Source organism: Girardinichthys multiradiatus, chromosome 8 (genome assembly GCF_021462225.1).
Source record: "Girardinichthys multiradiatus isolate DD_20200921_A chromosome 8, DD_fGirMul_XY1, whole genome shotgun sequence".
Classification (NCBI taxonomy): domain Eukaryota; kingdom Metazoa; phylum Chordata; class Actinopteri; order Cyprinodontiformes; family Goodeidae; genus Girardinichthys; species Girardinichthys multiradiatus.
Window position 1 is genome coordinate 18,320,733 of NC_061801.1, and position 15,047 is coordinate 18,335,779.

Sequence of the window (15,047 nt, forward strand, 5' to 3'; positions counted from 1 at the left end):
CGCATTTGGGTCCACTCCAAGAACCACACCACTGACATATTTGCAATAAAAGTGCATCAATACATTTATGTTAATACTTCAATTGTCATGATCCCATTGAGTTTTCTGATTACTTTTGCTTGAGTTCTGTGTTTTGGGATGTTCCTGTATTTTCTATTTTTAGCTTTTTGTAATGGATTCTTATTCTTGTTATTCCATGTTTCTGTGTCATTAGCCTAATCTTCTCAGTCTCTTGGCCTTGCTCCCCACTCAGCTGCCATTAATACTCACCTGGTTTCCATGTCACATTCACACCTCCACAGTATTTACGTTTCCTGGTTTTCATTGTTCTTTGCAGGTTTCTACAGTTGTTTTTGCCCTGATTCTTGCATTGTTTTTTCTTGTGTCTTTTAATAAGTTCCTACGTTTTCCAGTATTCAATCCATCACTCCACACGGCATGGTGCGTCCTGTTTGCATTTGGGTCCTCATCAGCAACCTCCAAACATGACATCAATGTCTTTTATTGGGATTTTATTTAATAGACCAACACAAGGTAGTCCATATATTTGTGAAGTGTGGTAGAATGATATGTTTCATATATATTTGTTTTATAAAAAACAGTTCAAAAAAGTGTGGCACGCATATAAAACTGGCACCACCTTTGTAGAACCACTTTTGTACTGCAGTTACATCTGCAATTATTTGGAGATATGTCTCAATCAGCTTTGCATCTCTAAACACTGATTTTTATTTTTTTTTTACTTGTTCCTCTTTGCAGATTAGTTCAAGCTTCTGCTCCAGACATAGAAGACAAATAAAAGTTTATGTTTGTAACTTCACAAAATCTGTACGTTTACAGATTATGAACACTTGAACTATTGCACAAATGTTAAAGGTTTTGCTGGTTTTATTTCTGTAGGTCCGTAAATCACATGTAACAGACTACATTGAGCATGATCTTCACAAAATTCCTCTGATCGTTTTAGTTGTAGACTGAAAGAAAACAGGATGGCAGGTCTTGTTTCTGCTTGTAGTAGACATTCCTCTGGCTTGCTGGATGAAATATGGTTTGATATCCAGTGCACCTGATAAGATGCCCCGTTTCAAGCCTCATGAGAAAGTTTTTGCTTTTGCTCAGTTTTTGGCAAGAGGATCCTATTTGAGGGCACCAAAGGACAAAGAGCTACTTTGTATGGAAACTTCATGAAGCATTTTTTCCAACCATCTGGCTTCCAGATAGCAACATTATCTGAAGCATTTTTTTGGATTTGTTGTTACATTTCTACAGTGTCCTTGGTAAACAACTGCAGAGGAACTACGCCCTTATTGTGTTTTTCAGGGTAGATAACTCGCTGTTATGCCAAGCCAATAAATGACAGATGCATGAAAGCTGATAATAAACCATATGCAAAAATGAATGGTCTCTTTATGGCCTACAGCTTGGTGGTCTGGCAGTCCTTTACAAAATATAAATCTAGATTGCATCCATTACAACATTATTTCTTACTATTGCTTTAAACCAAAAAATATACTAGGAGAATAAATCTGTATTTTTATACTGATCCATTAAAAATAAGAGTACCCTGCAGACAACCCCACTGATGGAGGTACAGCTGCTCCTTAGCCTCCATAACCTGTTGTCTCCTGTCCAAGTCTTGCTCAAGTTTGACCCTGGTTAAACTCTGAGATAACACAAGCTTAAACATGTTCTGAGTGGTGTGGCTATCATCAACACAACATGGTAGATCTCAGACTGGAAAATTATAGAAAAACAGAACAAAGCAGTTTTGCTCACCGCATAGTCGCTGATATTTCCTTCCAGTTGTTTTTTTTTTTTTTTTATAAAATTGTGTTTTTATATATTATTAACCTGACAGCCTGACAGCTCGTAATGACATAGGCAATACATAATCCTACATTATGTATTCTTTATTATATGCATTGCATGTACAGATAGCAGTGATTTATTCCTCTTTTAGGTACAATTTCACTGAAAGTACTTGGACTAATCTCACATTATATTCTCTTGCAAAGTCACTTGCGTACGGGTCTGTACATTTTAAGAAGTAATTTTTATCCCCACTATCCCAAAAGCCATTTATGCCTCTTTCATATGGACTATATTGATTCTCTGATCTAACTTTGTAATCCAAACATTTCTCTTTGATGGTAAAAGTTATTGGCATGACACGGGACTCTATTGGCAAGTGAAAGAGTTTAATATAATATAAGCTGGGCTATAAATGTTGCATGGATTTAGTGTCTTTTGAGTCAACAAGATCGCTGGCTTGGAAATTTGTAGAGTGCCTTGCAAAAGGATGTGTACTTCTTGACTCTTCCACATTTTGTCAAGTTATCACAAACAGCAGTTTATTTTATAGTGCAGATCCATTTCCCTCCTGAAGAAAAGCATCACCATGCTTTACCATAGGGGTGGTGTTTACAGCAAGATGTGCAGAATACATGTATAATCTCTCTTCCACTTCACAATTATGCTTTACTTTGTGTAAACCTGTCACATAAGATTTAAATGAAAATATTTTACATGTATGTCTCTATGTTAATTAAATGTGAAAACATTAAGGGGTGTGAATGATTTTAAAAGGCAAAATGTTTCTGGCAATAAGTCAAAGTAACTGAGAATGAAGAATAAGCTAAATATTTATTTTACAATAAAAAAAACATAGCAGCCTTTTCAATTGTAAATTTACAGAAAAGTCTGAGGTGAGGAGGTTAACATGGCACCCAACAATCTGTCCATTCTTCTGCCCAGCTTTCTTCCCACTTTGATTTTTATACCAGTCAAGTTTGTATTTTCCACATTGAAATTCTGACTTCTGTCGAAATATCTACTTGAACGTTATAGAGAACCTTTTGTGTTTATACTTATACTATATACCATCAGTAAAAATGTATGCAAAAATGTGCAGGGACACCGGTTCAAGGTTCAGGTTTCAGAATCAGAATGTGCTTTATTGCCAAGGAATTTGGCTCCGGTGCACTTTGCTCTCAGTGAAGAATTTTATTTTTATAATACTGAAGAGCAATTTTTAAAAGATAGAAAACATAGGAACAGTTGACCAAATTCAGACTATTTCATTTGATTCATTTCATTTATTGATTCACACACTGTTTTAAAACATCCAAACAAGAAGACCAAATTGCATAACAATAAAATCATAAAAACACTCAAATGGATCACATAAAACAAAATTATTCAGCTAAAAAGGAATGTACTAAGGAACTTGAAAGCCATTCTGAGCAAATGTCTCTTCAATGTGCTTTTGAAAAGGCCAGATTCGGTGATTTCACAGAGGTCCAAAGGAAGTTGGTTCCAGAGCGTGGGTGCCACCACCGGTCTGGTCACCTCAGCGTTTAAGCTTAGTGCTTGAAACTTCCAATAAAAACTGACCTCAAGGACCTACCACACACACAAATACTTAATGGTTCAGATACATAAGGGGGTGCAAAGCCATTAGATTTAAAAAAGGAATAATAAAAGAACGGGAAGCCACTGTAAAGAATATAAAACAGGGATAATGTGCACACATTGGGAGGCATTAGTTAAAAGGTGGGAGGCTGCATTCTGGACAAGCTGGCAGCAATTTAGGCTCAACAGGGAGACACTGACATAAAGAGCATTACAATAGTCAAGTCTGGAACTAATTAACGCATAAATTGCCTTTTCCAGGTCAAGATTTAAAAATGGCTTAACTTTAGCCAAAAGGCGCTGCTGAAAAAAGCTTATCCTGACTGCAGAGTCAATTTGATTTTTATGTAAAAGCCTTTCTCAAATATTACTCCTAAATTTCAAGTTTTCTTTTGATTAAAAGTCAAAGTACTGACATCTGTAGTCATGTTGCCACCAAATAAAATACATTCAGTCTTTTGTTAATTTTAAAGAAGATGATCTGGCCAAACCACTCTTTAACAGCAGTAATGCAATCCAGTAGAGAGTAGAGAGCATTACGGGAACCTGGCTTCAGGGACAAGTAGATCTGCATGGCATCTGTATAGCAGTGGAAAGATAACTGGTACTGAGTAATAAAAGCTTCAAGGGGCAACATATAAAAGAAAATGGAAGAGGGACAAGAATTGAGCCTTGTGGGATCCCACATGAAAAAGGAGCATTAAAGGGGGTAATTGTTAATTATGACAGAAAAGGTTCTATCTGTCAGTTAAGACATGACCCACTTCACTGCTGTTTCACAGATAATGATATGGTGTCAAAATAATGATCCACTTTGTCAAAGGCTGCTGTGAGGTCCAACAAAACCTGAACCACAGGGGACTTTTGACAGAGCTATATCATTATGAACTTTGACTAACAGGGTCTCTGTACTATGCCCTGATCTAAAGCCAGACCGGAATTGTTCGAAGATGCCATTGCACTTTAAAAAAGGTTGAGTTGAATAAAAACATTTTTTCCAAGAAAAGACAAATTAGAAATTGGTCTACAATTTAATAAAACCAAGGGATCAAGCTGTTTTAAGAAGTGGGCCTAACAACAGCATGTTTAATTAAAACCAATTGGCATAGTTCCTAACCTGAAACAAAAGTTATTTAATTGAGGAAAACAGGCCAACAGTAATAAAAAAACTCAAGGTAGGAAAATACTGGGTTAAACGTCTGGTCAGATGAGGCCAAACTCTTTTGTTGTCATCTCACAACATGTTTGGGGAAATAACTATTCTGTACATTACCCTAAAACACCATGCAAAAAAGTGATGTTTGGAGGTGGGAACATCATGGTTTGTACTGTCTTACAAAAAACACAAACCTACCAAGACAAAACCATACACCTAAACTGACAGGCCTCCATTAAAGATTAGCAGGAAGAGAGGCATTGTTGAAACAAAGACATAAGAAGTCCAGTTTGCCACAACTCCAGTCGAGGGCACAGCAAACATATGGAAGTAGATGCTTTGTTTAGATGAGACCAAAATTAAACTGTCTGTGCTAAATGCAAAACTGTATGAGCGCTGGAAAATCCTGCATATCCCTATTCCTGCATTGAAACTTGGTGATATCAGTGCCCTGCTGCAGGGATGCTTGTTATCAGCATGGACAGTGAGACAGGTCAAAGTTGATAGGAAGATGGATAGAGGGCAGTGACCCTGAACATACAGCCAGAACTATAATGGAATGGTTCAGATTCAATTCAATTCAGTTTATTTATATAGCGCCAATTCACAACACATGTTGTCTCAAGGCACTTCACAACAGTCAGGTACATACATTCCAATTAATCTTAATCATTGAACAGTGCAGTCAGATTCTGTTATTTATTCAAATTGGATAAAACGTTTTTCTGTCTAAGGAAACCCAGCAGATTGCATCCAGTCAGTGACTTGTAGCATTCACTCCTCCTGGATGAGCATGTAGAGACAGTGGACAGTCACTGGCGTTGACTTTGCAGCAATCCCTCATACTGAGCATGCATGTGGCGACAGTGGAGAGGAAAAACTCCCTTTTAACAGGAAGAAACCTCCAGCAGAACCAGGCTCAGTGTGAGCGGCCATCTGCCACGACCGACTGGGGGTTTGAGAGAACAGAGCAGAGACACAAAAAGAACACAGAAGCACTGATTCAGGAGTCCTTTCTATGGGAAGGAAAAGTAAATGTTAATGGATGTAGCTCCTTTAGTCGTTTCACCTAGAAAGAAAGAACAGATAAACTCTGAGCCAGTTTTCAAGGTTAGAGTCTGAAAGAGAGCACATAGAGTTAGTTACAGTAAAAGCTCAGTCAATCGCCATGTCTAGGAGAGAGAAAGGGTTAAACACTAAAAGACAGGGCTATGTGGATCATCTGTAGAAGGTGAGCATTAACTTGTTGCCAGCAGAAGCTCGGACGATTCCCCTCTCCAGAAAGGTGTCACAGGTAGACACAGAGTCAGGCCAGGTGTAGCTTCTAGGAAGAGAAAACAGAGAACAAGGTTAAAAGCTGAAATAACAGCAAATAATGCAAAATTGGAGAGTAGTGTGAGAATGTAGCGAAGAGGGTGAAAGTGGTCGTTATGTCCTCCAGCAGCCTAAGCCTATAGCAGCATAACTACACAGATAGTTTCAGTTCAGATTATTTAGTTAAACGGCGCTTATTTACAACAATGTTGTCTCAAGGAACCCCACAAAGGGTCCCACTGATGGTCATTGTTTTACTAAAAACCACAATGATTGGGATACCTCTCTCTGTCAGACTGATTATAACCATTGGAAAAGAGAAGGGGTCATACAGGTAGCAGAAATGGAGGGTGTGTTTGCACCTCAACCATAACTGAGCCAGTTTAGGCTGAACCTGACTACCCCTTACTCCATCCAACAGGGAGGGAGAAAGACGGAGGTAAAAAATAAGGAAGATACCTCAGGATAACCTAAGCCACTCTAACTATAAGCTTTATCAAAAAGGAAAGTTTTAAGCCTAGCCTTAAAAGTAGACAGGGTGTCTGCCTCACGGACTAAAGCTGGGAGCTGGTTCCACAGGAGAGGAGCCTGATAACTAAAGGATCTGCCTCCCATTCTACTTTTAGAGACTCTAGGAACCACCAGTAAACTACTTTTAGAGACTCTAGGAACCACCAGTAAACCTGCAGTCTGAGAACGAAGTGCTCTGTTAGGAACATATGGAACAATCAGATCTCTGATGTATGATGGAGTTAGATCATTAAGGGCTTCATATGTGAGGAGGAGAATTTTAAATTCTATTCTGGATTTAACAGAGAGCCAATGAAGGGAAGCTAAAATAGGAGAAATATGATCTCTCTTTTTAATTTTCATCAACTCTTGCTGCAGCATTTTGAATCAGCTGAAGGTTTTAACTGCATTTTGTGGACATTCTGATAGTAAAGAATTACAATAGTCCAGCCTTGAAGTAACAAATGCATGGAATGCATCAAAGTATAATCATTTGTTAGAATGGCATAGTCAAAGTCCAGACCTAAAATCCAGTTTGTAATCCTGGCAAGACTTAAAGTTTCCTGTTTACAGAAGCTCTCCACCCAGTCAGATGTAGCTTGAGTTATTTTGCAAAGAGCAAAAGCCTCTAGATGTGCTAAGTTAGTAGAGATATACCAACGGGACCTGGAACTGTGATTGCAGCAAAGGTGGTTCTACAAAGTGTTAAAAACAAAATCGCCCCACACATTTTTATTTTTTAAATAAAAACAATGTAGTATTATTCTTTCGCTTTATAATCATGTGCTACTTTGTGTTGGGGTGTAGCATAGAATGAAGCTTGTGGTTGTATTATGACAAATGGTTTTTTAAAAAAGGCTCAAAGGGTGTGAATACTTTTGAAAGGCACTGTAATTACACTCTAGTTTTAGCAAAATGACCTCCAAAATAACATCAAAAGAGCATTGCCTTTAAACTTGGATTCTGGAGGTCAGCTTGTACTAAGTCACTAAAGTCTCTACAGTCTGTGCTCTGTCCTGTGTAATTTTTGTACTTTTCAGCTAATATTGCAGCATGTGTGGCTTTGTTAATTTTGTCTCCATCCCACCTTTCATTCCGGACTGTTTGTCTTGAGTCTATTAGTCTTCCTCTATTGGACCATCCTCCTTGCACTTTTTCACACAAAGCAGGGGACAAGACAACAATGTTAAGTATCTCAAGGCCACACTAGGTTGTAAGAAGATAAAAACTCAGGTTCCCAGGCCCTGACTAACAGTCCCTTGTATCGCATCTTCATCTCCACACTGTGATAGCCTCTTCCAAGAAGACGTACGTGAAGAACTGCCATCTTTGTTGTTTTGGAACCTTTCTTGGCCTCACTGTTCATCCACCATGTCTTTTACATTCATTGGTATAATGATGCTTCTTCAATCTTCAGTGGCAATTGCATTTGTCTTGCATTCATCCAATGAGGAGCCTGCAGCCTCTGCTGATTCTCAGTTTGCCCATCAAAGGTCAGTTTCTGCACATTTTTTGCATCCAATACGTCTTTGTGGTAGTACTTCTTAGTGCATGTGTGTAGTCTTTCTGTAATTTGTGTGCAGGAAACATTTTGTAAATGTTTACCATAATAGATTATGGCGGAATAATAGATTCTCTGTGTGATTTAGGGTAATTTTTTATATCTGTGCAAACACTTTCTCTTTAAGCATCAGCCCTCTATCACAAAACCCTTCACCACGCCTCTGTCAACCATCTGTGCAGTGCCATTTTGTTTGATTTATAGCATAAACACAATACAGTTCACACAGTGGATACATTAATTTCAATCAAATATAATGTGAACGATTGTGATTCAGGTGCCAGAATGAGTCATTGCAATCTATCAGGAAGGGTCTCCTGAGGGCTCTCAACATGCAGACTGAGCCACAGCTGCCTGCTGGTGCAATAGAGAGTGTCCGTGAGCAATGGCAGAGAACATTCAGCATCTTTCCTCAAAGTGTCAAGAATACAGCTGGTAAATTGGATCTATAATACAAAGAATCAAGTCAAGATGTTCAGATCTAATCCTGTGTGACAGTAGCTTGTACCCAAAGCTGACAATGTCCCTCTTTCTCCAGCACCCACTGACTATTCTGTATTGCATGACAGTGGAAACAAAACAGGCCTGAAGTGTTGCTCTGCATCCTTTGAGATCTTCATGAAAGGTACCAAACAATGAGTAAAAAGTACTTTTTTTTTTCTGTAATTTGATTGTAAAAATCCCATTTTGTGCCTTCCAGATCTGGGCTGGGACAGCTGGGTGATTCATCCTTTGAGCCTGACCATTGTTCAGTGTGCTCTGTGCAATCCTGCATATGGCACCATGCAATGTCCATCATACTCCTCCAGCGTCCAGGAAGCCAACTCGCAAGTATGCATCCTAAAGAAATTTATAAAGCTGCTGATTGTCTGTTCAGTTTAAATGTTTTAATTGTGCGTTGTAATGAAATCTTAGGACACCTTTTTTAACCCCGAATTGTCTTTATTTTCCTTTTTGTGGATACCTTTTTTATTTTAGTGCACCATTATTATTGCAAGTTTTCCTGACATGTTGTAAAATCAAATTGTAACTTCTATAAAACTGTATTAAGTATTATGTGCTCCAAGGGCATTGACTGACTTTTGATCCCCTTGCACATTTAGGACCATTTGCCATGTTGCCAGCCCTCCTTGCAGGAAACACTGAATCTCGTCTACATGGATGAAACTGGCACAATTCTCATCTCCGCAGTGGAGCTGACCCGCAGCTGTGGCTGTGGACCTGGGAATGCCCAGCAGCCCAGCCCAAAGTAGGCTGAGTTCTGTCCTGCAGTCTCTGGCATAACATCCGAGCCACCTGGCATATCCAAAATATCTTTATACACAGGCCCGTCTTCTCAGATGTTAAATAACCCACCTGTACTGCTGTCTGTTTCTCTATCTTAAATTGTTATGCAGTGTACTCAGCTCTGATCATGGGAACCAAAGCAATGTCTCAGTTTTGAATTCCTGCTGCTTCCTTGTACCAAAAACAGATTTGTTGAGCCTGCAAGTCATGAAAATTAGGCTCTGCTTCTGCACACCATATATATATATATAAATCAGGGTCCATCACGTGGACCCTGATTTCTTTTTTAATTAACATATATATATATATACATATATATATATGCATATATATATATATATATATATATATATATATATATATATATATATATATATATATGCATATATATATATATATATATGTATATGTATATATATATGTATATATATGTTAATCAAAAAAGATTAGCTTAGACGGGCTTAGAAGAAATAATTTCTTTTTTATTTTTTTTTATTTTAAATTAGATAATTAGCTGGAAAAGAACTTAGGCTCAGATGACAACTATGTGGTTAATGCCCTGGGGTACAGATCATTTATTTATAGCTGCTAGCAGTTACTCAGTGTTCCCTCTAAAAATGTGAGAGCGGGTCATGCCAAATAGTCGACAGGCCAGTTTTTTTCCCTCACTGATTTGTGAGGCCACCATGTACTCTTATGGGAAAGATTTCAGTTTGTTCTCAGCAGGAAAACCAGGGTCAGAAAAATAAGAATGTAAATTTTATAATGCCTTGTAGTCATTTAAAGTGAAGGCTGAATTTAAAGTCTCCAGGACCCCAAAGCTTCCAGATGCATTCATCTCGAAACCTCATGAAATGAAGAGTCTTGGTCTTTTTGGAGACACTTGGAAATAAAATAACTGAATTTGTATCAACAGCACACAATAATGGGTTAAAAATTAAATTAAATAAAAACAAATGTAATTTCTTAACAACTAAACCCATAAAGATTACGGATTAAATAAATGCACTATAAAATGAACCACAATTATCTTGTTTTTCTAGTTAAGTTGCAGCTTTTTTAATCCTAATGACAACAAAAGCAAATTATCCCTTTTTTCAGTAAGTTACTGGTGATCTCTTCAAGGCATGCAGCTTTTAAGGAGTTCACCACTTATATTTTTAGAATAATTATAGTGAGGTGACGGTACTTCCAGGATCTTTACAGACCCTGCAATTAAAACCTGGTGTAAGTTTCACTTGGATCCTAACATGTAAGACAGTCTCTCCACTGGCAATGCACCATTCCAGGTCTAAACTACCTAAAGAACACCTCGCAGCAAATCCAAGGGACTTTAAATCCAGTTAAGTGTGCTGTTAAACAGCTCATTAGTCAGTTAGACGTCTTGACCATTGTTGCATGAGTTAGGATTTGGTTTCATTTTTAATTATTAAAACCTCTGAGCATGTCAGAACTGGAAAGTCAGTCCTTTCCCTGTTTTCAGATATATTAAAAACACTTGTTTTAATTTGTAGTATATATTCGGTGTTTTTAGATGAATTTGGAGTTTTCTTCTGTGTATTTTAAATAATTTCTTGAGTGATGACAGTTCTCAATTCTGAATCTGTATTATTATTTTTTTTTTAATACTTTTATAGTATTTTTGTACTAACTTCACCAAGTTACCTCAAGTTTAAGTTTTAACGTTTTTTTTTCCAAGGTGTGCACTCACTCAGCTTAAAAACACATTTAGATCCTAGGTTTAGGACACTGCTTTGCTCTTGTAATCATTTGTATCAATTCTTTAATTTCTTGCTCTTAATTATTTGAATAAAGATGATTGAAATGCTTTTAAACTGCTCTCGGTTTTTATTTCTTGAGTTTTATTATATATGGCTTTAATTTCCTTTTTTTTTAAATATAGGATTTATGTTATGAAAGCCTTCCTCAAGCCTGCATGCTTGACGAGCAGAAATTTTTAAAGTAAAGCCAAGAGGGAGGGAAATCTGAGCTGAAGAAATGTTGGCTGTGTGTTTCAAAATATCAGGTGCTGTTGAGAGGACAAGTGATACGCTGCAGTCCTTTTGAGAAGCTACTGATGTTTTCACTTGTGCTGCAGGCATTTGTACATAGTTTCTGAATATTACGGTCCATTAGGACCCGGGCCCACAGCTACTGCCAGCTGTATTCTTTTAAGATAGCTGGTGAAGAGAATGACAGGATATTTCACCATATGGGTGTCCTTTGGCTTGCTGTCCCAGTTTTTGCTATCTATTGGGGCAGCTAAGTGCTCAGAGAAAGAAACGCTGCTGATGCCGAAGCCTAGCTCCATGAAACTACCAACGGACTGCTTGATAGAGTGCAGTTCAATGACATATGATAAAAAACTGCAACTTCAGGACAATCACAACATACGGATAACAGACTCCACAGAAGGTAAGAAGCCACAAAGTGATTCCAGCAGAGTTTGACACCAAAATAGATCTCAAGCTGATTCATTAACCTCAATTAAATGCAGAAACAATATGAAACTAACACCTGTCAATACATCTCTTTCTGATATATATATATATACTTTCTTCTTAATCTGCAAGAAATCTAATTTTAGCTGGCATTTTAAAATATTGTTGTTGAATAATGCCAATTTATTTCATTCGTTTTACTGTGATCCATATGGTTATGCACCTATAATTATCCATAGTAAACCATAAAATTGATAAAAAGCTAAAGCTTCTGCAAGCCAACATTGTATACTGACTTCTCTAACATTATTAAATTTCATTATTTTGATTAATTCAACAGTAATTGATCATGGTTGTATAAATCTGGACTTCATTATCCCTGGAGCTGAAATGTTTCTGCTGTCCCACCTAGTGAGGTTTCTGGTTTATCTTAAATAAACTAATTGACCAAGTTGTTTTTTTTTTGTCTCTCTTTTTTTTTTTACAGAGATATTGTTTAAAAAATCACAGTATATAACTAATTTGTTAGCTACCTACATCAGGTGTTAATATTTACAACCTTTGCATTTAAATTGAGTTATGCAAAGATTTCAATCCTTCATCATCTCATTCCTCCATAAACAGGAGATCCCGGGGAATACTGCTGGTCTTCCAAACTGAAGTGCCTCACAGGAGAGAGCTTCACGAATGCATATGTGGTGTTGCCTGTGGACGCATCAGCAGTGGGCAATGAGCAGCTGGAAGTCAAAACCACAGGTCCCATTGTCACACCGCTGCACACGAACAACAGCCCAACCACAATCGCAGAGAGCTGTGGACTTATTTACGAAGTAACGTCACATTTCACCATGCCGAGCACACAGACATCGTTCTGTGTGCAAGTTGTTACCCAAGAAAATGAACTGGGGGACAGGTTTCTCACTTGTCCTCCCTTTATGATCACCTTTTGGCAGAGAAATCCAAACCAACCCAGCCAACAAGATCTTGGATAAAACTTAACAAACAAAAACAACTTTTCACTTGCATAGTGATGATAATGTTGTCCAATTTAACTGTACAAACAATATGTAAATATTTAATTAAGACATTATTATGAAGGTAGTAAGGAGAAATCGTCAAATATAGCACAGACAGCTTCATTTTGTAAATAAAATATATTGCTGTAGATGATCAAGAAAAGCCTAGGATGACCACTCGGCTCGCAGATCAGTGAAGAAAGCTGTTCTGCTTGGATGAGTCTTTAGGTTCAGTTCAGATTGGGTCAGCAAACAATAGACCGAAACAAACAGTTCTAATCAAAAAGTCACACAAAGTTTGAGGCCAGAAAAAGCCACAGAAGTAACTTTTGCAAAAAACCAAAGACTATGTTTGGTTTTACATGTCATTTAGAATGTGCTTTAACTGTTTAAAAAACCCTTGTACCCTCCATCCAAAAATGCAGGGCTGTGCAAGCCTTTTACATGTATACAAATTACATAGTTTTAAAGGGTAATGAGCAATACGAGTAAATCATATTTGCTGTTCAGTTCAATTTATAAAACTCAATGTGATTATTATTGAGATATTAACCAGACAATAAGGTCTCTCAAACTTTACCGTGTACATAAATAAGCTGCCATTTGAATGCTACATGTTGATGATGTTTATCTGCCAACAGTGAAAGCATTTTATTGACTTATTGCAATCAGTTGCTTTGGCTTTGTATGTTTTTATTTTTATTCTTCAAAGAATGAATCCATCAAAAGAGTCAGTTTATTGTTTTCATGCTAAGCCTCTCAGTAAAATATGCGAGAATCAGAATGCAATCGTATCCGTCTTAATATTTGCTTGGTGATATTTTAAGTCTTATTTTCTTTTTTTTAAAGTCTATAATTGCATTTTTGCATTGATGTGAAAAGAGGCTCTGATGCTTCTATTAATCAAGTTGCTAAACAACACATATGTTTGTGGTCTTTTTTGAATTTATTTAAAGAAATCAAAAAAAACACTGAAGTATGACTCCATGACTCTTTTGTACATTGATGGGTTTGGTGCTCTGCAAGCAATTGTTTCACTTTCAGCTTAATCGGCTGCAGTGTTTGGCTGTTTTAATGAGGTTCATTGCAAACATCATTACAGTAAATTTGGTGATTAAAAAAAAAACAACCATTAGGTGCTCAGACAGACATAATTTTCTATATTTGTGACATTATTAAACGGTTCTCTGGGGGTGCATATCGGGGTTTGTCCAGTTAACTATGATTTTTTTTTTTTTTTTTGCCTGCTAGTTCAATATACTTCAGTCTATTGCAGAATGCACACAGGCCTTTCATTTGCTGGCGTATTCTGCTGCTTTGTATGTCAACACAGGCAAGAAAAGAGTGCCACCTGCTGGGCAAACGCCAAGCTACCACTGGATGAAAGGGATGTTACAAAATAGTACAACTTGATATCGTGTATTTTGTACAATTAAAAAAGACACAGTGGAGACAAAATGTTGTGTTAAGGAAACCTTTCCTTTATTTTTAAATGCTCAGTGGCAAATATATATATATATATATATATAAACTGCCCTGCAAATGTTTCCATACCACATGAAATTTTCCACATTTTCTTGTGTTAAAACTACAAACATCATTTTATTGGCATTTTTCTGTAACATATCAACACAAAGTAGTGCATAACTGTGCAAGGTCTTTCAGGGTGCATCTCTACCAGATTTGTACATCTTGAGACATTTTTGTCCGTTGTTTAGTCAGATTCAATGGAGAGCCCAAGTCACAGATTCTCAAGTGGATTTGGGTCTGGACTTTTACCAAACCATTCCAATGCATGAATGTGCTCTGATCTAAACCATTTCATTGCAGCTCTTACTCTATGTGTAGTGTTGTCCTGCTTGAAGATGAACCCACTCTAAAATCTTTGCCTAAAATTTCTACTAGGTTTTCTTCCAGGATTGCCCTGTAGTTAGCTCCATCCCTCTCCGATTCAACCTGACCAGCTGAGGAAAAACTCTCCCACAGCATGGTGCTGCCACCCCCATGTTTCACTGTAGAGATGGTGTGTTCAGGGTGAGGTGAATCATTCATTTCCTGCCATACACAGTGTTTTGCATGTAAGCAAAAATGTTCCATTTTGATTTCATCTGACTAGAGCACGGTGAACTACATGGCTTGTGGAAAAGCACAAATGCATTCATATGAATCTTTCAACAATGGGTTTCTTGTAACCAGATTTGTAGAGAGCAAAATTTGAGATATTATTTTTATAACTTGTTTTTAACACCTCCATAACTTTATCCTTGACATGTCTGGAGTGCTTCTTTGTCTTTGTCATGCTGTTTCATCAATAATGTTCTCCAACACACCTTCACAGAACAGTTGTATTT

The 15,047-nt window shown here is 37.3% G+C and overlaps 1 protein-coding gene across 1 annotated transcript; it reads left to right on the forward strand.

Moving 5' to 3' along the window:
* The first annotated feature begins 7,630 nt into the window (after positions 1 to 7,630).
* gsdf (gonadal somatic cell derived factor) lies at positions 7,631 to 9,567 on the forward strand. The gene is made up of 5 exons (XM_047371983.1): positions 7,631 to 7,884; positions 8,230 to 8,387; positions 8,491 to 8,577; positions 8,653 to 8,783; positions 9,056 to 9,567. The coding sequence occupies exons 1-5, from the start codon at positions 7,763 to 7,765 to the stop codon at positions 9,203 to 9,205; spliced, it is 648 nt and encodes a 215-aa protein (XP_047227939.1). The 5' UTR covers positions 7,631 to 7,762; the 3' UTR covers positions 9,206 to 9,567.
* Positions 9,568 to 15,047: the final 5,480 nt, after the last annotated feature.